The 26,379-nt window shown below is 42.5% G+C and overlaps 1 protein-coding gene and 1 pseudogene across 1 annotated transcript in view; both read right to left on the bottom strand.

Annotated features, from left to right (window-relative positions):
- The window catches only part of LOC126456657 (uncharacterized), a 113,754-nt gene extending 90,998 nt beyond the window's left edge, over positions 1 to 22,756 (bottom strand). Inside the window, exon 1 of the mRNA XM_050092404.1 lies at positions 22,652 to 22,756. Within this exon, the coding sequence (XP_049948361.1) occupies positions 22,652 to 22,756 (105 nt within the window). The remainder of the gene's footprint in view (positions 1 to 22,651) is intronic.
- A 3,211-nt stretch (positions 22,757 to 25,967) lies between these two features.
- LOC126427221 (5S ribosomal RNA) lies at positions 25,968 to 26,085 on the bottom strand (annotated as a pseudogene).
- Between the last annotated feature and the right edge of the window lie 294 nt (positions 26,086 to 26,379).

The raw sequence follows: 26,379 nt of genomic DNA, 5'->3' as shown, positions 1-26,379 counted from the left end.
GAAACGACATGGCATATAACACGGACTTCTGCAGCCCTAAGTCCAGATGAAAAAATGGTTCAAATGGCTCTGAGCACTATGGGACTTATGAGGTCAATAGTCCCCTAGAACTTAGAACTACTTAAACCTAACTAACCTAAGGACATCACACACATCCATGCCCGAGGCAGGATTCGAACCTGCGACCGTAGCGCTCGCGCGGTTCCAGACTGTAGCGCCTAGAACCGCTCGTCCACCCGGCCGGCTCAGTCCAGATGAAACTCCGGTGTATCATAATGAAAGCCACACATCGATCTAATTACTCGGCTGGGGTATATCTGGTTGAGTCTGTCTTAGCTGCCTCATCGTCCATACTTACAAAGTTGCTTTCGACAGTTGGACACGGTCAAATTCCTAACCGAGAAAGGATGAAATAAGTAGTTTATTTGTGGCACATAAAATTAAATTAGTAAAATTGTTGTTATTATTAAAAATTTCTCACACCAATATACAGCATTGTGGTCTTAACCTTACTGAGTCTCAAGCATTGTCAATAACTTCGAAATGTTTTCTGTTAGACTCAACATCGCGATGGGGAGAGAACATATAAGTTCACATGTGGTAATGATCATAATATGGCAAAGATAATTCCGTTGAGAAAAGATCTCGATTTATAGTGTACAGAAACGAAGTTCCGTATTCAGCCCATCAGCTCTTAATGTCGATTTTCAGTAACAAAGCGTTAGCGAAACTGCTTACGTAAAACGTCTGCTTCGTTTCTTTATCTTATCGGCCGGCTGTCGACTGCAGACTAGTCGTGTTGCTGGCAGGTTGTTCCTTTGCTCTGTTTTCCTTCTTTGTGCCTTCACTGGATTAATATCTTGACGCTGCTTGCGCTGATAAATTTGGTTGAATTCTGAATGTTTTCTAAACCACTTGGCTATGGACGTATTCTCATAAGAAATATTTTAATGAATTTCAGATCTAAAGTTTGGCGTGAGCCCTTGCCGCTTGAAATAAGGTCTGTGAAAATAGAAAAGTAGTGTCATTCGTACCACAGACAACGAGTGAAATTAATTCGTACATTCCTTTAAATGACACTTTCGTGGACCTTCATAATTGCTCTTTATTATCTCTTTTGTTTTTCCATCATTTATCGAAAATACAAAAAAAATGGCTCTGAGCACTATGGGCTTAACTTCTGAGGTCATCAGTCCCATAGAATATAGAACTGCTTAAACATAACCAACCTAAGGATATCAGACACATCCATGCCCAAGGCAGGATTCGAACCTGCGACCGTAGTGGTCGCGCGGTTCCAGACTGTAGCGCCTAGAACCGCTCGGCTATCAACAGTACACACTCTTTTCAGAGCTCTTTATCTAAAATTGCAGTTATTCCTCTGATTCTGTCAACTTTGCTTCCTTGCAGGTACAGTCTGTGTTCTTACCATGGTTTCACTTGCTATTTTAATTTCTAACAGTGCTTGCAAAATTCATCCCAACATTTTCGTCCTCGTTAATCATCATCACCACTTTAGGGGTTTCATTTTTCCCTCTGTAGCGGCACCACCGTTTAGGATAGGGAAAGTTAGTTTTGTGCGATATTTGGAACATGAGTTACAGCCAGCTGCGGGCTGGGTTGCAGTAAGTTACGCATACCAGCAGTAGCGAAGCAAATAGAGGCCACAGGAGCGTAGAACTGCCGGAGAGGATGCACAAAGCAGTTTCCATGGCGCAAGTCGCAGGCAGAAGGGGGCCACTGGCGAGCCTAGCATGTTACACGTACGTGACTCATAGTTGCGCGGTCGCAGAGAGAGGCGCACAGCCGAGTATAAATAGGTGCCGTTTTCTAATGATATTCATTGAAGTGTGACAGCTCTCCTGGACAGCGGGGCGTGTCGCACCACCGGCTACACGCAGAGCAGATGAGGCAACAGCATTACAGGCCACGGCGGGTCACTGATTCTAACCTCTGGAGCCAACCTGGGCCATTCAAGTGTGGCAGCTCTCCTGGACGGCGGGGCGTATCACACTGCTGGGTTACACGCAGCAACAGATGGGGCGCCAGTGTCCCTGGCCATGGGGGCTCGTTGGTTCGACCCTCTGAAGCCGACACGGGGTTCACAGCCAGCCAGGGCTACTCTTCGGCTCGCTACCATGGGCAGTCGTTTCGGCTCCCGACACATGCCGGAGACTTACGAGGCGACGGCGGCAGATATGGACGCCAGATGGCGGGTGCTTGTTGGCTGCCACGATCTGAGCCACGCCGGTGAGAAGGACGCAACCGGCCGCCTGCAGCTCACACCGAGCGGCGCTGAGTCGGCAGGGACGCAGACCGCCGAGTCAACCGCGGCATCCTGAAAATCCCACACTCCGCTGGCGTACGAGGCCGGCTCGACACAGCGCATTGCACTGGGTCGCTGGGGCAGTAGCCTCAGCATTGCGGGGGCCCAGTGACGTGGATCGACATAAATGGAGCATTGTAGTGGAAACAAATAAACCATTTGGAAAGTTCTCGCCGAGTTTTAATACGGCACCTCTTGACGTCCATCCACTACATTTGGTGTCTTCACGCCACATAAGGCGTCAGATACCACAACACCTCTCATACTCTTCATTACAGACGACAATAATGTACCACAAAGGATTTATGAGGATCAAGTCAGACCTGATAAACAGTCTTGAAGTAAAATGAAAAGAGGATGGCAATTCATGGTAAGTCGATTGAAGGTTAATAGCAACACGATAAGTGAATGGGGCCTCTGGTTTTGGCACCGATATCAACAGGAAGGTAGGTATCAGGATGAGATATTACTATCAGAGGTGTGACTGTTCTCTTACGGACTGTAACTAATCCCCAACCAACCACCACAGTATACACGAGAAATGTACTTGCAGTTGTGAATACGACAACCATCAGCTGCGTAATGGAATGACAATGAAAATTTGTGCCAAACAGTAACTCGAATCCGAATTTTTTGCTTTACGCGGTCATCTTAACCGCTTTGGCTATCGGTGGACGATTCACGGCCACACCGAAAGTTCCGTATGTCGTCGTTCATGCGCCACAACCTGCACTCGTACACATTACTTAATTCTCGAGCAAGGAGAGGACATTTCAATTGAAAGTAGCTGCCTGGTAATGGTAGATAAATATGGTGGTGTAGTGCCTGTGTTGTTAACAAGTGCGATGAAATGTTCCTTCAGACATGGGTGCATGTCATCCATCTCTCGTTATTCGACGTTACACCTGCCCTGTGCTGAAATCCGATGGTTTTTTTTTATCGTTGTGGTTGGTCGTTGCGGACGTCACATGACATCTGTTCAAGCTCATTTTTGATCCTTTCACTCAGTTTTTTTTATTACTGAGGCCAACCAACTCTCTGACCGAACACGCTGAGCTATCGTGCCAGCTGTCGGTAGGTGGTGGCTGAGCTGCTCGCTACACTTGAATTAACTACGTCTCCAGAAGAAAGCTCGTTACCACCATAGAAACACCTTGCACTGGACTCCATGTACCAGTATGGTTACCCATGGCCGATATTGACAGAAGGTATGAATGCTGTACGGTACAACTACAATCGCTTAGTAGTGGAATGGCATCAGGACCAGATGAGATACATATAAGATTCTACAAAGAGTTTGCGAAAGAAATGGCTCCACTTCTAGCAATAATTTATGCCAGATCACTTGCACAACGAAGGGGCCTAGCCACTGGAAAAAAGTGGAGATCATTGCCACTTTTAAGAAGGACCTTAGCACATATGCACACAATTATAGACCTATATCGTTGATATCAGTCCGTTGTAAAATTATGGAAAATGTCTTACGCTCAAGAATTATGACTTTTCGGATTATAAAAATCTCTTCTCTAAAATTCAACACGGAAATCCGCAAACAGAGGTCATGCGAAACTCAACTCCCTCTGTTCCTCCTTGAGATCCACAGCTCGTTAGACAACGGCGCTCACGTTGATGCCGTGATCCTTGACTTCAGGAAGGCCCTTGACGCCGTCTCGCACTGCCGTTTAGCGAAACAAATACGACCCTATCGAATATCGAATCACATTAGAGTCTGGGTTCAAGATTTTCTTGCAGATAGAACCCAACACGTCGCTCTTGAAGGGACAAAATCGACAGATGTAAAGGTAATTTCCGGACTATCCCAAGGAAGTGTACAGAATCGTTACTATTTACAACATATATAAATGAGCTAGTAGAATGCGTCGGATGCTCTTTAAGGCGGTTAGCACATGATGCCATTGTCTATGACAAAATAGTGATGCCATAAGATAGTACCGATTTGCAGAAAGACCTCCAGAGAATTGGTGCATGGTGCGGGTTCTGGCAGTTGAACATGTACGTAAATAAATGTTACATATTGATCATACACTATTGATGAGAAACCGCTGGAAACGGTATCGACCGTAAAATATCTAGGAGTAACTATCCAGAGCGACCTTAATTGGAATGACAGCCGGCCGGTGTGGCCGAGCGGTTCTAGGCGATTCAGTCTGAAACTGCGCGACCGCGACGGTCGCAGGTTCGAATCCTATCTCGGGCATGGATGTATGTGACGTCCTAACGTTAATTAGGTTTAAGTAGTTCTAAGTTTTTGGGAGACTGATGACCTCAGAAGTTAAGTCCCATAGTGCTCAGAGCCATTTGAACAATTTTTTTTTTTTTTTTTGAATGACCACACGAAAAGAAATAGTGGGAAAAGCAGATGCCAGACTCAGATAGATATGAAAAATTTTAGGGAAATACAACTCGTCCACGAAGGAAGTGGCTTATAAGTAGGATAGCACTAGTTTTACTCAGTGGATGACGCATTCGTAACTATTACTATTTGCTACAAGCAATGGCACCCAAGGGCGGTAGAGCCGCTAGAACAACGACGCAGCGAGTTACTGTTAACGGAAGCTGATGCTACATTCTGGGAAAGATTTATCGACTTGCCGTGGGCAATAACTGGGACTACAGCCTCCAACCTAACATATTATCTGCTGCACCTGCCCGACAAGAGTTTTATCAGCAAAGAACCTAGTAAGAGAGTTTTTTGAATACATTTTAAACTCGTTATTACAAGTGAGGAAATGCCTAGGACGCAATACAGCAACAGTGGTGGTCGTTTGATTGATATATATTCACAAAAGGTTATCTAGGCGTCTGTTATTAATCAGCTTTCGTGTGATAAGAAGATACGTAAAAACTATGTATTTGATTTTGGATTGCCCCACAGGTATCATTGTTGTTGTTGTGGTCTTCAGTCCTGAGACTGGTTTGATGCAGCTCTCCAAGCTACTCAATCCTGTGCAACCTTCTTCATCTCCCAGTACGTACTGCAGCCTACATCCTTCTGAATCTGCTTAGTGTATTCATCTCTTGGTCTTCCTCTACCATTTTTACCCTCCACGCTGCCCTCCAATACTAAATTTGTGATCCCTTGATGCCGCAACATATGTACTACAAACCGATCCCTTCAGCTAGTCCAGTTGTGCCACAAACTCCACTTCTCCCCAATCCTATTCAATACCTCCTCATTAGTTATATGATATACCCATCTAGTCTTCAGCATTCTTCTGTAGCACAACATTTCGAAAGCTTCTATTCTCTTCTTGTCCGAAGTAGTTATCGTCCATGTTTCACTTCCATACATGGCAACACCCCACACAAATACTTTCAGAAACGACCTCCTGACACTTAAATCTATACTCGATGTTAACAAATTTCTCTTCATCAGAAACGTTTTACTTGCCATTGCCAGTCTATATTTTATATCCTCTCTACTACGACCATCATCAGTTATTTTGCTCCCCAGATAGTAAAAGTCCTTTACTACTTTAATTGTCTCATTTCCTAATCCAATTCCCTTAGTATCACCCGACTTAATTCGACAACATTCCATTATTCTCGTTTTGCTTTTGTTGATGTTCATCTTATATCTTCCTTTTAAGACACTGTCCATTCCGTTCAATAGCTCTTCCAGGACCTTTGCTGACTGTGATAGAATTACAATGTCATCGGCGTACCTTAAAGTTTTTTGGAAGGAGAGACAACATTGGTCATATATTTTTGTTTATTATCGCAAAATCGATTTTCGGTCACTAGTGACCGAAAATCGATTTTGCGATAATAAACAAAAATATACGACCAATGCTGTCTCTCCTTCCAAGTATACCCATTATCTGGTCATAGTGCACAGGAAACTGTGGAGTCGCCGATCAATAACTTAAAGTTTTTATTTCTCCTCCATGGATTTTAATACCTACTCCGAATTTTTCTTTTGTTTCGTTTACTGCTTGCTCAATATACAGATTGAACAACATCGGGGAGAGGCTACAATCCTGTCTCACTCCCTTCCCAACCACTGCTTCCCTTTCATGTCCCTCGACTCTTATAACTGCCATCTGATTTCTGTACAAATTGTAAATAGCCTTTCGCTCCCTGTATTTTACTCCTGCCACCTTCAGAATTTAAATCATTAACAGCCATTTTATGGGCAACGGATAAGTTTCATTAGCTAATGAGTTCAAGATCTGAGATGACACGTGAAAAAATTTAAAGTGCATCTCAGTGGTTAATCTCACTTGTTTTTCTAGCATTTTCTATCTCGTGTTAACAGGTTAGCTTAGGGGAAGGACTGAAGTTTTGTCTACACGGTTTATAAATAAAAGACATTCGGTTATGATCACAAGGAACGGCTGTATATTGTTTCTAAACACATACGACTGCTATTGATATTTACAAAACGGCAAATAAGAAGGGCTTCAGCCAATGAAACACGAACGACAATGAAAACGACATAGCCGTAGTTACAAGGTCACCTAAAATAATTAATAATACACATTCATCAACCTAGGGATGCTTACCGCAGATGTTGCTAGTCTTATGTGGGTAGCGCGGAGGGTATGGGACAGTGACAACAGAAAGAATTCACCCAAACGCACACACGTTATCATATATGAATTAGAGATAAATCTACTAAGGACGCACAGGCGCTCAGCTGCCGCAGTAAAACTATCCAGGAGTAAAACAAGAGTGCGTATGAGCTCCTTACTGGGCAGACACCGAGCTGGTGAAACACAGCTTAATGCAGAACTAGGAGAAGTTCTTTACCAACGTCAGTACTCGTTATGTTTGTAATTTTTTGTATAACAATACGAAACACAGTACTGCTTATTAGGTGCAAGCTAAAAGACACTTACCAGCTAATGCCTATTATTACGAAAGCTCCTTGAATAAGGTAAATATATTCCCAGATAGGCGATCGCGAAGAGTCTAAATGCAGTTCGAACATTACGGGTTTGATTTCCTACATTTAGAGCAAGTTATCATTCATCACACCAACTTGACATTCAGTCTAATTCATCTCCTATCCTCCTACAGTAACTCAATGACGACACCTTCCTATACACGGCAGCATCATCAGTAAACAGCCACAGATTGCTGCTCGCCCAGTCCGCCAGAGCATTTATGTTGAAAGAAAACTATGGGGGTCCTATCAGGCTTCCCCTAGCGTAGTACTGACGATACCCTTATTTCCGATGGACAGTCGCTGTCAAGTACAACGTGATGGGTTCTGTTATTTGAGAAGTGTTCGAGCCACTCACATACAGCCTCTCACCTATCTGTGAAACAATTCCGGATACACTTATTAATAGTCTGTAATGGTGCACTGTGTCAAATGCTTGTTGGATATCTAGGAATACGGAGTCTGCCTGTTGCACTTCATCGAAAAATGTCACACGACAAATGAGCAAGTTGAGTTCCACAGGAGCAATGATTTCTGGACGTGCTTATTTGTGGATGAAAGCTTTTCCACCTCAATGGAATTTATTATGTTCGAAATTACAGTAATTTTGCAGCTAATCGATGTTAAGGTTATCAGTCTGTAATTTTGCGGGCCCGTTCTTTCACACTTCTCATATGCAAGAGTCACCTGCGTTTCTTTCTGTCGCTTGGGACTTTTTGCTGTGAGAGAAATTCGCGATCAATACAAAATAACTAGTTGCCAATGCCGTAGATTATACTTTGTAAAATCGAAGTGGGATTCCAAACGGAGCTCCCGACTTCTTTCCTAAGCAGGTCTAATGTTGGCAGCCAAGCACTCGTTGCCCATTCTTGTGTGGCAGTAGAATAAAGCAAAATGGAAGCCGATGATTTAAATTTCTCACTTAAAAAATCGTTCACAAAGTAACAACACACCGTCGTTTGACCATCGCACAGGCTCCCTTATGGAGGTTATAGCAATAAACATTCCCAGCGTAGAGAAGCAACTAGGTAAAAGCAAATAAGTCACCAGGTACCAATGGAATCCCAGTCCGGTTTTACTACGAATACTTCACTCCATTTGTCCCTAACTTAGTTTGCATTTATCACTACCTTGTGTGACTCCTGTATGTAAGAAGGGTGAAAGAACAGACCCACAAAATTATAGTATATATCCTTAACACCGATATGATGCATATTACTAGAACATACTCTCATTTCGAAGCAATAAATTTCCTTGAGACGGAAACGCTTTCGCTCATGAATCAGCACGGTTTATAAATATATTCTGCGAACCATGGATGAAGAGCCACAGGCTGATTAAACGTTTCCAGATTTCCAAAAAGCATTTTACACCATAAGGAAATTAATTAGCCTCTGTTTCTAATTATCTATTGAATGTTTCACTCTTTTCAAAGTATTTCTTGAAAAAAACTAAAACATAACGCAAGGGCTGATTCCTGCATACTTTCGAAGTAGGTTTACATACAAATTTAAGACATTTGCTTAAGTGAAGAATTTCGGTTGTTTTCATTACACATATAATTAGTACTCTCGTATCTACTTGGGGATTTAAAGGGTTTAAGTTCTGTCATTTATTTCTTTTCAAAAGGCGGAAAGTACACATCACGTAACGCGATCTTAGGTCTAATTTTTCGGGTAATTAATTTTGATTTTTAATGTTAGTTTAAATGCATTACGTTAGTATATTAGTAGTATACAGGTATATTACTGTTGCACATAACTTTAGTAACGCTTGTGATCTGTAGTTAATAGAATATTACTGTTATTGCGTAGATGAATTTTGTAAAAAGATTGTAAACAGTCATGAGCAAGAAAGTTTGTTCTGGGGTTCCATGCAGCTGTTGTGACAGATGGTTACATTGAGGGGAATGTAGCGGCATGGGAACTGGGGAAGTAGATGTGTCTCTTCCATGGCATTGCAGAATACGTTCAAGGGATAGGAAAATAGCTGAACAGGAAGGGAAGCTTAGAGGCCTTCAAACTGAACTGGATAGTGCTAAGGAGGTACTGATGAGGTTAAGGGGGAAGAAGAGTGAAGACAGGTGGGGAAAGGTAGCAAGTATTTTCAAGCCCAGTGCATGTCTTAGCCAAGTGATAGAGGATGTAGGATCACTATGCAAGGGTTTTACAAAACAGGATCATGTTGGGGTTAGTGGGTGAAGTGGGAAATAGTATTGATAGGCATTAGGGCTACAATATTGAGTGTAACCTGGTGAAAGTAGCATTTGCGATGAACTAGACTTCGTATCTCCCAAATTAAACAGCTCTGTCAGGTGGGTCAAAATGGAGATAGAACAGCTGCTTCAGGCATGGGTTTCGTTCCTATTGATGGTATAGGTAGGTAGAACTTCACATGAGATGGCCTGCACCTCAGTAGGAACGGTAAATTGGCTTAGACGATTGCAACATATTTAAGGGGGCAGTGAAACTCATGGGAGTACTCCTTTTTTGGGCTAAGATTAGTGTCCAATCATCCAAAATCGAAATTTAGATTAATAAGAAGCTGAGACATGCAGGTACTAGATATGTTATTATATCAAATGATTCTCATAACAGTATGGTGAAAAATAATGTTAATACATCATAAGATTTTCTGAAAAGCACAATCAAAAATAATTTTAGCATATTGCATCAGAATATCAGGGGTTAAAAATAAAGTTGATGAGCTTCTTGATTGTTTAGAAGGTTTAGAAACTGGTGGTGGAATCGATATACTATGCCTGTCTGAACATCATATAGTAACTGGTATGGAAATGGTAAATGTAGGTGGATATAAGCTTTAAGCACATGAAAGAAGAGGCGCTATGGAAAGAATAGGAGATAACATATATGTTAATAATCTGTCATAGTGTGAAAAATATCAATGCTTTACCAACAGCACTGGTTTGGATAGACTCTCTGGAAATCAGTTTGTGATATAATTAGTGACTATAACTCTTGTCCATTCCTTTCGTTATATATAAATATTTATTTTGTATTGTGTAAATATCGCTGTAAATTGCATGTTTATTTCCATATGATAAATAAATAAATAATAGTGTGAAAAATTTGGAAACTAAAAATATTTGTGCAGACTAACATATACAAGCATTTGCACGTGAGCTTAAACTAAATAACAGTGCTTTTATGATGGTAGCCATATATAGGTTCCCATTAGGAAAAATTCCGCTATTTTTGAAAAATTCTGATTCTTTGTTGCGCTATCTGACAGACAAGAAAATTCTTGTTTGTGGGGATTTAAATATAGATTTTCTGAAAGAGTCCCATTGCATGCTTGACCCTGAAGTATTACTTGGTTGTTTAAATTTGAAGTCAGTTACTGATTTTCCTAGTCAGGTTGTACAGGAAAGCAGCACACTGATAGATAATGTTTTTGTAGACGAAGATAAATTGAATCAAATAAAAACTTTTCCTGATATGAATGATGTGTCTGATCATGATACACAGGTAGTTATAGTATATAACATAGTTCCATACAGTAATGCAAAAAGTCCTCCAAAATACTACATTCAATTAAAGATTTAACAATTGAAACTTTTAGGGAAAGCTTGCAATGGCTAGAGTGAGTTGAGGTGTGCAGGGAACCTGATGCTAATTTAAAATTTAACCGGTTTCATGATACCATTGTGAGTATATTTGAAAACAGTTCCCCAAAGGAAACAGTGAAATATAATTGTAAGGAACCATCTAGAAAGCCATGGCTTACTAAAGGAATAAAGATCTCTTGTAAACAGAAAAGGGAAATGTATCTTATAGCTAGGGGGAGTAACAATCCAGAAGCAGTGAAACATTATAAAAACTACAGCACTGTATTAAGAAAAGTTATTAAAAGTCCAGAAGTATGTGCATTATGTCTGAGGTTAGTGCATCTGGCAATAAAATCTAAATAATTTGGAATATTGTTAAAAGGAAACATGGCAACAGAGAGCACAGGAGTACTGCATTTCTATCAGACTCAACAAAAAGATCGTTAAAAAGAGGTCAGAAGTAGAAATATTTATAATAATAATTTTTTAAGTATTGTAGGAAAAATAGGATCCAGCTGATCATTAGAAAATACAAGATACATGGAAGAGGCAATACCTATGCAATTTGATAAAACTGAAATTCAACCCACCTCTCAAAAAAGGGAAATAATTAATTCACTCAAAAATAGAAGCTCACATGCAATTGATGACATTTCCAACAGAGTAATAAAAGCTTGTTCCCAATAGATAAGTAGGTTTCGCAGCTGCTTTTCCAGATAGACTGAAATATGCTATTGTTAAACTACTGTATAAAAAGTGGATAGGTCTGATGCTGGCAATTACTACCAAATCTCACTTCTGACAGCTTTGTCCAAAATACTTGAAAAAGTGTATATTCAAGAGTAGCGCCACATATTTGTAAAAATGAGGTACTAACAAAATGTCTGTTTGGTTTCCAGTATGACCTTTCAACAGAAAATACTTATATGCATTCACTGATCAAATATTAAATGTATTGTATAGCTGGACATTGCCAATTCAGACATTTTGTGATCTCTAAAAGGTTTCTGATTGTGTGAATCATGAAATTCTTCTAGATAAGATTCTGGTATGAGTGGGACACTACACAAATGCTTTATTTTATATTTAAATGGAACAATCCTGAAGGTTGAAACTGACAGTACAGATAGTCTGCAAAAATTAGCAGAGGTCTATAACGATGGTGACCCTTATGGTTCAGTCTTGGTACTTATTGTTTTTAATATATATTAATGACTTGGCACTCTGTATTCCTGAAGATGTAAAGCTAATTATTTTTGCTGATGATGCAAGTATAGTAACCACACCACACAAATAAGAATCAGCTGACGAAATGGTAAATAATGTCTTTCAGATAATTATTAATTGGTTTTCTGCAAATGGACTCTCACTAAATTTTTGAGAAAACACTGTATACACAATTTGGTACACTAAATGGAATGCCATCATTGATAAATATAGACTATGAACAGAAGTTTGTTACTAAGGCATGGTATTAAAAATTCCTGGGCATGTACATTGATGAGAAACTAAACTGGAAGAAACATATATATGATCTGCTGAAACAGTTAAGTTCAGCTAGTTACACTATTAGGGTTATTGCAAATTTTGGCTTTAAAAATATCATTAAATTATTCCACTATGCCTGTTTTCTTTCACCACTTTCATGTGGCATCATACTTTCGGATAATTCATCACTAAGATGAAAAGTATTCACTGTACAACAGTGTGTAATCAGATTACAGTGGAGCCCACCCAAGATCACCTTCCAGACATTTGCTTAATGAACTCTGGATATTTATAGTACCTTCGCCATAGATATATTCACTTATGAAATCTGTTATTAATAAACATCCCAATTCAAAAATAACAGCGAAGTGCATAGCTACAATGCTAGAAGAAAGGATAATCTTCACTATTTAGCTTTAAATCTGACTTTGGTATACCGAGGGATGAATTATGCTGCCAAAAAACCTTGGTCATTTGACAATTAATATTAAAAGTCTGACAGATAGCCAACCAACATTTAGAAACAAATTAAAAGAATTTCTAAATGACAACTCTGTCTACTCGACAGATGAAATCATAGATACGAAGTAGTAACGGAAAAAAAGGAAATTAATTATTTTGTGTAAAGGAAACTTATATTCAAGTGACACATACTATATCATAACGAAATGTCGTATCCACGATCTATGGAACAATTATTAACATATGTATGTATGTGTGTATGTATATGTGTATGTATAAGCGTTGTAGTAATATATGAGATTGTGTTTTGCATAGCATTTTTAAATATTTCGCGTCCTACACTCTTATGTGAAGTGTAATACATTAAAACTACTTTGTGTGTACTGTTCATCCCTCAGATATATAATTTAATGTTAAATAAGATACCATACATTTTTACAACTATCTACACACTGAAGAGCCGAAGAAACTGGTATAGGCATGCATATTCAGATATAGAGAGATGTAAACAGGCAGAATACTGTGCTGCATTTGGTAACACTTACACAAGACAACAAGTGTAAGGTGCAGCTATTTAATTGGTTATTGAATCTGTAATCGCTGGTTATCAAGATTTAAGTGAGTTTGAACGTGGTGCTATAGTCGGCGCCCGAGCGATGGGACACAGCATCTCCGAGGTCGCAGTGAAGTGGGGATTTTGCCGTACGACCATTTCACGATTGTACTGTGAATATCAGGAATCTGGTAAAACATTTCATCTCCGACCTCGCTGCGGCCGGAATAAGATCCAGCAAAAAGGGCACCAACGATGACTGAAGAGAATCGTCAACGTACAGAAGTGCAACCCCTCCGCAAATTGCTGTAGATTTCAATGACTGCACGACACAAAGCTATACGCTTCGCCTGGGCCCGTCAACACCGACATTGGACTGTTTATGATGAAATATGTTGCCTGTTCTGACGGGTCTCATTTCCTGTTCTGTTGGGTGGATGGACGTGTATGTGTATGGAGACAACCTCATGAATCCATGGACCGTACATGTCAGCAGGGGAGGCTCTGTAATGATATCGGGAGCGTATAGTTGGAGTGATATGAGAACGATCGATACGCCTAGATATGACTCTAACAGGTGACACATACGTAAGCATCCTGTCTGATCGCCTTGATAACCTACATTCATTCATGTACATTGCGCATTCCGACGTACTTGGGAAATTCCAGCAGGACAATGCGACACCCGACACGTCCCGAATTCCTACAGAGTAGCTTCAGGAACACTCTTCTGAGTTTAAACACTTTCGCTGACCACCAAACTACTCTGACATTAACATTATTGGGCATATCTGGGATGCCTTGCAATGTGTTGTTCAGAAGAGATCTCCATCCCTCATACTCTTACAAATTTATGGACAGCCTTGGAGGATTCATGGTATCAGTTACCTCCCACACTACTTCAGACATTACTCGAGTCCATGCCACGTTGTGCTGCTGCACTTCTGCGTGCTCGCGTGGGCACTACACGATATTAGGCAGGTGTACCAGGTTTTTTGACTCGTCCGTTCATGAAGTGTGGACAGCCAAGGCATACTAAACCTATCTGGCACGATTTTGCACTAAAAGCATGAGGTGGTCTTTTAGCAAGGGAAGTTTTATACTAGCGAATGAACCTAGCTTCTTTACTGTCTCAACAATTTTACCTATCTTGAAAATGAAAATTTGTGTTGGTTCCCAGTCCCTTATGTTTAAAAATGTATTTAACTTGTATCTGGTTTTCGGTAATATTTCTGATTTCATTTACTCGTTATTTGTGTGTAGTAGAGAAATAATGTAAAGGATAGGCTGTTCAATACTGCATTCACAGTATTTTATCGATTGCAACGCTTTTAAGTTTCAATCAAATCTTTGTTCCTAGGTACATCATATGTTGTACACCGGAATATTTTTCACATATAGTAAAACCAAATAATATTCCGGAGTAGTTTTATAGTATCAGAAAAAGGAATGTAGCACATAAAATGTGATACCATAATTCATAAATTGACTAAGAAGATACAAATGGAATGAGAAAATGCATTAAACTTCTATCACACAGCAGGTTAGAGTATTAAAAGTGTATGAAGGTACAACACTTTGCCTTACAGCTATCTTACAACTCTTATGCCATCTCATGTTCTTACACGGTTTTAGAATGCAATTTAGTGTCACTGAGTCTTCTTGTCAAACTATCTGAATACAAGCCGTCACATAAGCATTGTAATAATGCATATAAAACACCGTTCCATTACTGTTAGATTTTTTGGAAATGTGCTATTTTAATGAGTGTCTATTGACGGTGTATGAAATTGCATATTGCGCGGCTTAACGCTACTACAAGACAGGAAATCAGAGATGCAATGTACAGAGCAGACAAAAGTTGTAAAGTTTAGGTTAGCGGAGGCAAACAGTAACACTAGAGCCCTGCAAAATGCAGACGCTCTCGGCAGGCGTCCCAGGGGAGAAGTTTCACTTCATAGAATTAACTGGTAACTACATCCACCACCTAGACGCTCTTATAAGGCGTCACAGTAGAAACCGTAGAAGATGATCACAATAGGGCACATCTTACTAGAGACAGCAGACTTGATACTTGCCACTGAGAACCGCAAAGTCATTGGGAGAGCCACAGAGCAGGGCAAGGAGACGTTAAAGACGTTGCTATTAGCCATAAAAGGAAGGACTGTTCAACTGTGCAACTGAACTATGTTGCTGCCAATCCTGAAGTTTGTTACTGTAAAGGTGTGAAACATACCTACCTACCGAGTAGGGGAAGAGGAGGAATTTGAGTGCCGTTAGCCAGGTGTATCATGCAGGTTGCAGGTGAAGAGCCACTCGTCTGATTGGCCGAAGCCTGTGGAGGGGTGGTGGAATGGCGGACCAATTATAGGAGGGGAGAGATATAGCGCCGCCGCAGTCCTATAAGAAACCCATAATTTTTGTATTCAGAGTTCTCACACAGATTACTGGGAGCCAACTCCTTGTCGCTCGTCGCCAGCCTCGGGTAAGCTCAGAGAAGTCTCTTTTTCTCACTTGGAGTGCTGTTTTTAAAATTGTAATTTACAATGTTGCTAGTGTTTTCTGCTTCTTTTAGCTTTCACCTCCATGGACTCAGACAATGACTTCTGTTGTGCAACCAGCTGTATCCTTTTCTTTCTGTAATGTTTCAAATTATCCGTCAGTTTAGTAGTTAGTCTGATTGAAAATGAACAGTGTTAATCAGAAATCTAAGTATCCTGGAGCATCCTGCTGTGAGTTTCCGCATGGGTCACTCCTTCTATTCTGTCGACGAGTTCCTAGGAAAATTAAGATGATTCTTGTAGTATAGTTGACTGCATTTACTTAGACTTATGACTTGATATTTTCGGGTTTATAAACATTTTATTTGTATCTATTATTGGATTTATGCTGTAATTTCATGCACTGACACTCTCCATGAACTTGGAGAGTTGTTACTCAGTTTGGTCCTACGCAACTTGACGTGTAAATAAAAAATAAAAGAAATGAGCATCCAATCGAGTCCCAAAATCCGTGCCTTTTGTAGGTACCCAGTCAGTGTTTGTGGCTGAACCACAAATACGCCTGACTGGAAGTCTGTCTTTCAGTATTTGCTCCCAACTGCTCGGAAATTACAAACGCCCTGTCTTCACTCTATCCTGTGTTAGGACATGACAGGAGGACTGGAATGGTTTTGAGTAAATCTTCTGGTCGAATGCCTTGCTTGTGCAGAATGAAATATTACTACCATTATCAATCAGGGGAAATACTTCGGCACCTGTCAGTATGCTTGTTCATATTAGACAACAGCGCCCAATTTCCTATAACTTGCACTGGTGTGTGCCCACGAAGTGGTGCTGACACATCGCTACCTGGTACTGATTGTAAAGTACTTTTAAGCTAAAGTTGTAATGAGGCATATAAACCATGGATCCACTATTTTTGCATTCTTTGGCATCGTGTTCTACCATTAAAATGGCGATAATAGTTTTGAGTAAACACACACATAAACAAAAGTGGTGCGTCATTAGATAAGTCGTGCAGGTATGTTACTGCTGTGATTGTTCCTCTAGCGATTAGGATGTAGCCCCTGACGTTGTATGTAAACTTACACACAGTTATTATGAGTAGGGTAGAGCGCCCCACTCGTATGGATTGCAGCATTTCACCTTACAAGGGAACCTCCCCATCGCACCCCCCCCCCCCCCCCTCAGATTTAGTTATAAGTTGGCAGAGTGGATAGGCCTTGAAAAACTCAACACAGATCGATCGAGAAAACAGGAAGAAGTTTTGTGGAACTATGACAAAAATAAGTAAAATATACAAGCTGAGTAGTCCATGCGCAAGATAGGCAACATCAAGGAGAAGACGAGCTCAGCAGCGCCGTGGTCCCGTGGTTAGCGTGAGCAGCTGCGGAACGAGAGGTCCTCGGTTCAAGTCTTCCCTCCAGTGTGCCGGCACGGTCGCTCAGCGTGTTCGGTCAGAGGGTTACGTGCCCTCTGTAATAAAAAAACTGAGTCAATCGATCAACAACGAACATAAATGGATGTCTTACGGTGTCCGCCGCGAGCAGACACAACGAACAAAAGCGAAAAAAGTCAGATTAAAAAAAAAAAGTGAAAAGTTTACTTTCTTTATTTTAGCAAAGCTATGATCTGTCCGTTCGTTCATTGACGTCTCTGTTCACTGTAATAAGTTTAGTGTCTGTGTTTTGCGACCGCATCGCAAAACCGTGCGATTAGTAGACGAAAGGACGAAAGGACGTGCCTCTCCAATGGAAACCGGAAACATTTGATCGCAAGATCATAGGTCAACCGATTCCTCCACAGGAAAACACGTCTGATATATTCTATACGACACTGGTGACGGCATGTGTGTCACATGACAGGAATATGTTGTCGACCCACCTAACTTGTACACTTGGCGAATGGGTAAAAATATTCTTCTACCTTACCCGATTTAGGTTTTCTTGTGGATGTGATAATCACTCCCAGAAAAAAATGGCTCTGAGCACTATGGGACTTAACATCTATGGTCATCAGTCACCTAGAACTTAGAACTACTTAAACCTAACTAACCTAAGGACAGCACACAACACCCAGCCATCACGAGGCAGAGAAAATCCCTGGCCCGCCGGGAATCGAACCCGGGAACCCGGGCGTGGGAAGCGAGAACGCTACCGCACGACCACGAGATGCGGGCGCTCCCAGTAAAGTTATGAAAACAGAAGAGTTTGTCACATAAACTGCAACAAAGGAATGCAACAGTTTCACGGTCGCGCAATTTTCCCTGTGCTCTGTCAAAACATATGTTCTTAACGTTTTCAAATTTTTCCGTGTGTAGACCGTCAAATCCTGCATATGTCCAAACAAAATCTGAACATGTCCTGGAATTTTGGAGAGCGAAGTTGATTATGTGTAAGTGCCTGAACTTTGATAATCGTCTTAAAATAAAAAATTAAAATCTTCATTCGAGGGAAGGCTTGAACCCAGGATCTCTTGTTCCGCAGCTGCTCACACTAACCACGAGACCACGGCGCTCCTGTACTCAGAGTGTCCTTGATGATGCCTATCTTACACATAGACCACTCAGTTTGTATATTTTGCTTTTTTTTCATAGTTCCACACAACTTCTTCCTGTTTTCTCGATTGATCTGTGTTCAGTTTTTCAAGGCCTATCCACTGTGCCAACTTATAACTAAATCTGAGGGGGGTGCGATGGGGAGGTTCCCTTGTTAGAAGTAAATAAACTATAAGGATACATTAGTGACGTCTGTGAGAGGAAGAACACCCATCACGCCATGAAGGTCAGTCGCGACCTGTAGTAAGCTCCGCATCATCATATTACGTGCAGAAGGCTTGCCAACGAGGTAAGTTGCTCGACGTATGCACTGGAGTCAAACTGATGCGGTACGGTCCGGTGGGGTTGAGAACCTACACTGCAAGGTTCAAATGGCTCTGAGCACTATGGAACTTAACTACTGAGGTCATCAGTCCCCTAGAACTTAGAACTACTTAAACGTAACTAACCTAAGGACATCACACACATCCATGCCCGAGGCAGGATTCAAACCTGCGACCGTAGCGGTCTCGCGGTTCCAGACTGTAGCGTCTAGAACCGCACGGCCACTCCGGCCGGCCACACTGCAAGGGCTGACAACTTTCGGCAGATGTACAAGTGATCGATATCTACTCTTGACTCAAAGGCACCGTGGGCTGAGTGCACCAGAACTGAATAAGGCGTTCCAAAAGTCTACAGGCGTCATGTATCGCATCAAAATCTTCATAAAGGATTGCGTAATGTGAATTTACATTCCCATCTACCAGTGCCACAGGAATGATAAGCGCAGGCAACGTGTCAGGAGGAGGCCAAGTAGAATCTAGTTCCACCAATACGTGTGTCCCAGATATACAGTAAGGTTATGATGCGTTGGATGGCATTACATGGGGCTGAAGTACACCTCTAGTGGCTGTTGAGGGCAATCTCACTGCTCTGTGGTAGACGGACGAGGTTCTGTTACCACTAGTGGCATTTTCATCCTGATGGATGATAACTTTCCTCTTGAACACATTGCTTTAGCCGGCTAAGATGGCCGGAATGGAGTGGCCTGTACTTTCCCCTGACGTAAACCCAATCGAACATGTGAGGTATCTATAGAAGTGAGCTGCTTTCCGACGGTCACAATGACGACATACGCTGCGCGACTTACCTAGAATCGCCGTTGTAGAGTGGTTCAATAAGGGCCAGTATTGGTTTGATGATCTCATAGAAAGTATGCCACGATGGTTTCAAGCCTGCATCTGAGCAGGGGGACGTTACTCCAATACTGAAAAGAAAGGGAAAAAGACGATTTTCTCTGATGAAGTCTTCTCGGGTTATAAGCCGAGTGAAGGCGTCATTCCGCGGCATTGTTTTCACAACTCAGAGAAACAGATAAAACGCGCTCTCCAGTGAAGCAAGAGAACGAAGGAAGACGATCTGGAAGAAGACATAAGCCGTCTGACGTTCCTTCCGTAGCGTGGGCCGTCAGCGTCCCAGATGTTAGAGGAGAACAACAGTAAAACAATTTTCTTATTATCGGCTAAAAACAAAACACGCTTCGCTGAATTAAATATAAACTAAGACTATGGACACCTGGAGTCCTCAGCATCAGTTGCTAATATGGCAAGCAATACAACGGCCACACGCAGCAGTGTGTTTCGTAGCGCCGCTCAGAACATTTGAGAAGCATTCATCTTGGCCAAGCTGACAGATCTGTGGCAGAGCCCAGCCTCGACGAAGATCATACGTGCAATTTTTGAACAAACAGCGATGTTGTGCCGGACAAACGTTTTCTGGGACTCGATCATAAGAGAGGCAGTGGAGAAACTGCCCCATGACGATCTTGTCTATTGGGACAGCGTTTTCCAGACGAGATCGGCATGGGATTTACCGGTAGCAAGAATATGCCAAGAGCGCTCTGCGTCTACATCTACAAGGACACTCTGCAAATCACATTGAAGTGCCTGGCAGAGGGTTTCATCAAACCACCTTCACAATTCTCTATTATTCCAATCTCGTATAGCACGCGGAAAGAACGAAAACCTATATCTTTCCATACGACCTCAGATTTTCCTTATTTTATCGTGGTGATCGCTTCTCCCTATGTAGGTCGGTGTCAACAAAATATTTTCTCATTCAGAGGAGGAAGTTGGTGATCGGAATTTCGTAAGGAGATTCCGTCGCAACGTAAAAGGCATTTCTTTTAATGATGTCCAGCTCAAATCCCGTATCATTTCAGCGACACTCTTTCCCATATTTCGCTATAATACAAAATCTGCTGCCCTTCTTTGAACTCTTTCGATCTACTCCGTGACTCCTATTGGGTAAGGATGCCACACCGCGCAGCAGTACTCTAAAAGAGGACGGAGAAGCGTAGTGTAGGCAGTCTCCTTAGTAGGTCTGTTACATTTTCTAAGTGTCCTGCCAATAAAGCGCAGCCTTTGGGTAGCCTTCCCCACATGTCTTCCGTCTAATTTAAGTTGTTCATAATTGTAATTTCTAGGTATTTAGTTGAGTTTACGTCCTTTAGATTTGACTGATTTATCGTGTGACCCAAGAGTAACAAATTCCTTTCAGCACTCATGCGGATGATCTCATACTTTTCGTTATTTAGAGTCAACTGCTAATTTTCGCACCATTCAGATATCTTTCATAAATCTTTCTGCAATTTGTTTTGATCTTCTCATGACATTATTAATCGATAAACGACAGCATCATCTGCAAACAACCTAAGACGGCTGCTCAGATTGTCTCCCAAATCGTTTATATAAATACGGAACAGCAAAGGGCCTGTAACACTACCTTGGGGAATGCCAGAAATTACTTTTGATTTGCTCGATGACGTTCCGAGCTGTGACCTCTCTGACAGGAAATCACAAGTCCAGTCACATAACGATATTCCATAAGCAAGCAATTTCACTACAAGGCGCTTGTGTGGTACAGTGTCAGAAGCCTTTTGGAAATCCAGAAATACGGAATAGATCTGAAATCCCTTGTCAATAGCTCTCAACACCTCATGCAGATAAAGAGCTAGTTGTGTTTCAAATGGTTCAAATGGCTCTGAGCACTAGGGACGTAACTTATGAGGTTATCAGTCCCCTAGAACGTAGAACTACTTAAACCTAAGTAACCTACATCACACACATCCATGCCCAAGGCAGGATTCGAAACTGCGACTGTAGCGATCGCGCGGTTCCAGGCTGAAGCGCCTAGAACCGCTTTTTTTTTCGTTTTCGTTCGTTGATGTTCGGCGCGGATGTCGCAGACATCCGTTTCAGTTCGTCGTTGATCCAGTAACTCAGTTTTTTTATTACAGAGGGCAGCTACCCGTCTGACCGCTCGGCCACTCCTGCCGGCAGTTGTGTTTCACAAGAACGATGTCTTCCAAACCAATGTTGACTGTGTGTCAATAGGCTGTTTTCTTCGAGGTAATTCGTTATGTTCGAACACATCCTGCTTCATATTGACGTTAATGATACGGGTTTGTTATTAAGTGGATTACTCCTTCTATCTTTCTTGAATACTGGTGTGACCTGTGCAACGGTTGTATATGATTGTTAAGTATGGAGTTAATGCATCAGCATACTCTGAAAGGAAGCTAATTGGTATACAGTCTGAACCAGAAGACTTGCTCTGATGTTAAAGCGGCGAAGGCAGCGGGTGGAACAGGATGGCAGCACCAGGACACGAACGCACGAACCTCTAACGAAAAGTTGGGAGTCCCTCCCCTCCCCCCCCCCCCCCTTGCAGCCGCCATCACCACCATCACCGTCCACGATTTCCCTGCACCACCGTGGGGACACCCCTTCCGGTGGAGCATGATTGGTCCAGCCGCTGCTCAGGAGGTAGAGGAGCTTACGGTCCAATGGCTATAAAAATACGAACTTGGCATGAATCCGACATCTCGTCTGATGATGATAAATAAGAAACTTGTCGAAACTTACTGCAGAACGACGCTCTTACTTGGTTGATAACACGGGAAGACTTTATCGAAATTCGCCGACAAAGTCTGCATTCCCATACATACGATTTTATTGTTTTAGAAACGTCTTTCGTTCTTTATTCGGTGATCCGGACACATTGTAAATGATTGTTTTCTGTGCTACGAATTTCTAAGTACAGGGGTGGTGAAAATCTTTGGTTGGTTTGTGATGGTGCAAATCTCTTCTAACCATGTAAAACGATCTGATTGCACCATTAAGTACTAATCGCATGTGAAAATATTTTTGCCTTTTTGTATGAACCGAGAGGGCCACCTGTCGATACGCTTATACATACAGGAGAGCAGCAGGCTCTAGGCTACAAATCGCATTGGTAGGTGCTCACAGGGTGGCCGGGCTGCATACCTGCAAGGGGCCGGCCCTGGAGTGCAGGCGAGGTTTTTGAAATATGGGCCTCGCGGGGCGCGGACTGCGCGAGGTCTGCGGCCATTGTGCAGTGCGCCTTTGTGGCCCAACACCGACCGCGCCCTGCGCAGCACTTGCCTCTACTTCCCACCCCCCGCCTCTCCCTCTTTCCAGTGTTGATTAATGTGCCCACCGCCTAGTACGCAGCACGGCCTAGCCGCCTGCGTCGCCATGCATCGCTAGCTTTAAGGGATCAGTCACACAGTATGACACTACCATACAGATGCGACACTAATTTTTTGGAATAATTTTTGAGGTAGTATCTAACCTTGTGATACACTACTGGCCATTAAAATTGCAACATCAAGAAGTAATGCAGATGATAAACGGATACTAAGAGGACAAATATATTATACCAGAACAGACATGTGATTACATTTTCACGCAATTTGGGTGCATAGATCCTGAGAAATCAGTACCCGGAACAGCCACCTCTGACCATAATAACGGCCAAGATAGGGCTGGGCATTGCATCAAACAGAGCTTGGATGGCGTGTACAGGTACAGCTGCCCATGCAGCTTCATCATCATCAAGAGTAGTGATTGGCGTATTGTGACGAGCCAGTTGCTCGGCCACCATTGACCAGAGGTTTTCAATTGGTGACAGTTATGGAGAATGTGCTGACCATGGTAGCAGCGAACATTTTCTGTATGCACAAAGGCCTGTACAGGACCTGCAACATGCGGTCGTACATTATCCTGCTGAAAGGTAGGGTTTCGCAGGGATCGAATAAAGGGTAGAACCACGGGTCGTAACACATCTGACATGTAACGTCCACTGTTCAAACTGCCGTCAAGGCCAACAAGAGGTGACCGAGATGTGTAACCAATGGCACCCCATACCATCACGCCAGGTGATACGCCAGTATGGCGATGACGAAAACACGCTTCCAATGTGCGTTCACTGCGATGTCGCCAAACACGGGTGCGACCAACATGATGCTGCAAACGGAACCTGGATTCCTCCGAAAAAATGACGTTTTGCCATTCGTGCACCCAGGTTAGTCGTTGAGTACACCAACGCAGGCGCTCCTGTCTCTGATGCAGTGTTAAGGGTAACCATTCCCATGGTCTCCGAGCTGATAGTACATGCTGCTGCAAACGTCGTCGAACTGTTCGTGCAGATGGTTGTTGTCTTGCATACGTCGCCATCTGTTGACTCAGGGATCGAGACGTGCCTGCACGATCCGTTACAGCCATGCGGAGAAGATGCCTGTCATCTCGACTGCTAGTGATACGAGGCCGTTGGGATCCAGTACGGCGCTCCGTATTACCCTCCTGAACGCACCGATTCCATATTCTGCTAACAGTCATTGGATATCGACCTACGAGAGCAGCAATGACGCGATTCGGTAAACCGCAATCGCGATATGCTACAATCCGACCTTCATCAAAGTCGGAAACTTGATGGTACACATTTCTCCTCCTTACACGAGGCATCACAATAACGTTTCACCAGGCAACGCCGGTCAACTGCTGTTTGTGTATGAGAAATCGGTTGGAAAGTTTCCTCATGTCAGCACGTTGTAGGTGCCGCCTCCGGCTCCAACCTTGCGTGAATCCTCTGACAAGCTAATCATGTGCATATCACAGCATCTTCTTCCTGTCGGTTAAATTTTGCGTCTGGAGCACGTTATCTTCCTGGCGTAGCAATTGTAATGGCCAGTAGTGTAGTACGTATATTGATTTGTTCTAAAAATGTGAAATTTCATCTATGACTCAAACCAAATAACGTTTTTCTTAGTTGCAATGTCTTTTGTCAAACGAATTGTGTGACATTGCAAGACGTCATTCAGCCGTGAAGGGTTGAAAGCCGCGTGAACAGAGTTGCGGCTGTGGCAGCGCGACTCCATTGGCCTCGAGGTCTACTAAAGTCGTATTCGGCCCAATAATAGATTGTTCTTACGGCTGTGAAACTATTGCCTATCAATGAAGCACGTCCGCTGCAGCCACGAACATCCGACACATGGCCGGCAGCAGTCCATCACGAGGAAACTTACTTAATGAGACAATTCCCAGTTAGCAATGTAAACCACTTTCAACAGGTGTCTGTCAACAGCTCGACAAGTGACTGTATGTGCGTATGGAATAATGACTAGCAAATGGAGATTGCTACAAAAATGTGTTGAAATCGATAAGCCTGGTAATTTTGGGATTACACTGCAATGTACATGCTAGTAGCACAAATGATAACTGACATGGAGGGCGAAGAACCAGCAGCTGCATTCACTAGCTAGATAATACCATCGAGAAAAAGAAGCGTTATATGCCATCCAAGCCAGCCTATGTGGCCGAGCGGCTCTAGGCGCTTCAGTCCGTAACCACGCTGCTACTACAGTCGCAGATTTGAATCCTGCCTCGGGCATGGATGTGTGTGATGCCCCTATATTAGTTAGGTATAAGTAGTTCTAAGTCTAGGGGCTGGTGACCTCAGATATTAAGTCCCATAGTGCTCAGAGCCATTACAGTTTATTCCATCCGAGATAAATTTATGCCTTCTTTCATTAAGAGAGAGTGCACGAATGAAAGCAATTAGAGTAATTCGGAGAATATAGTTACACGGGGCGAACGTATGGTTGAAGGCATTCTTCTCAGTTTCGATTTTAAGTACATTTCTTATAATCTTCTAAATAGTCTCACTGACGACGTGCTTTCAATCCGTATTTGACGTACGTAAAGAACAGAGAATCAAATTTAAAAATATAACAACAAGCGCTTTTTCGGACATGTGTACAGTTTATGTCACCAAGCAACACTAACATGATCAGACACAAGTAGGCAAGGTGGAATTATGGAGCGGCTTTAGGGTCTTCTCAGATTTATTTTTAAATGCAACATCTAGAATTTTTTAAACAGTCTTAGTGAAAGTACACTATACGTTACATACCTCATACTCAATAAACTTGATCACGAAGTGTTATGTTCTTTGTTACGTTGTGATCGGCGATTCCACTTAGCTTCCACACTCAGGTGCTTTGCAATTTTGAACCATAGTTTCCTTTGTAAATCGTGGTGGTGGTATTTTTTTTATTTTTACACTTCGTCTTCAGGCCACGAGTGGCCGACCGGGACCATCCGACCGCCGTGTCATCAGCAGTGGGGAATGTGGGTAGGAGGGGCGTGGGACCAGCACATCACTCTTCGGGTCGTTATGACGGTGTTCTTGATCGAAGCCGCTAATATTTGGTCGAGTAGCTCCTCAATTGGCATCACGAGGCTGAGTGCACCCCGAAAAATGGCAACAGCGCATGGCGGCCCGGATGGTCAACCATCCAAGTGCTGACCATGTCCGACAGCGCTTAACTTCGGTGATCTCATGGGAACCGGTGTATCCACTGCGGCAATGCCGATGCCCGGTGGTGGTATCTCAAGTCTTCCATATTCCACAGTGACCTGTACTCGTTCACAAGATTTAAGTTTCCCTACACCCAGTAGGCTACTATGTGCGAAACCTACACAGACATAATTAACAAAAGGCACTCGCTAGCACCGATTACATCCGGCCAGGTCAGTTTCACTGGGATACGTTCGTCAGTCAGTCATATGCGGCAGTATGCTGCCTACTGGTTCGTGTGAAGCGGACGCGTATCAATGCCGCACTGTCTTGGGATTAGTTGTAGAATTTTGGAACACGTATTGTGTTCGAGT

Source organism: Schistocerca serialis, chromosome 1, assembly GCF_023864345.2.
Source record: "Schistocerca serialis cubense isolate TAMUIC-IGC-003099 chromosome 1, iqSchSeri2.2, whole genome shotgun sequence".
NCBI lineage: Eukaryota > Metazoa > Arthropoda > Insecta > Orthoptera > Acrididae > Schistocerca > Schistocerca serialis.
Note: the sequence above shows the minus strand (reverse complement) of the source record. Positions and strands in the feature narration are given on the sequence as shown.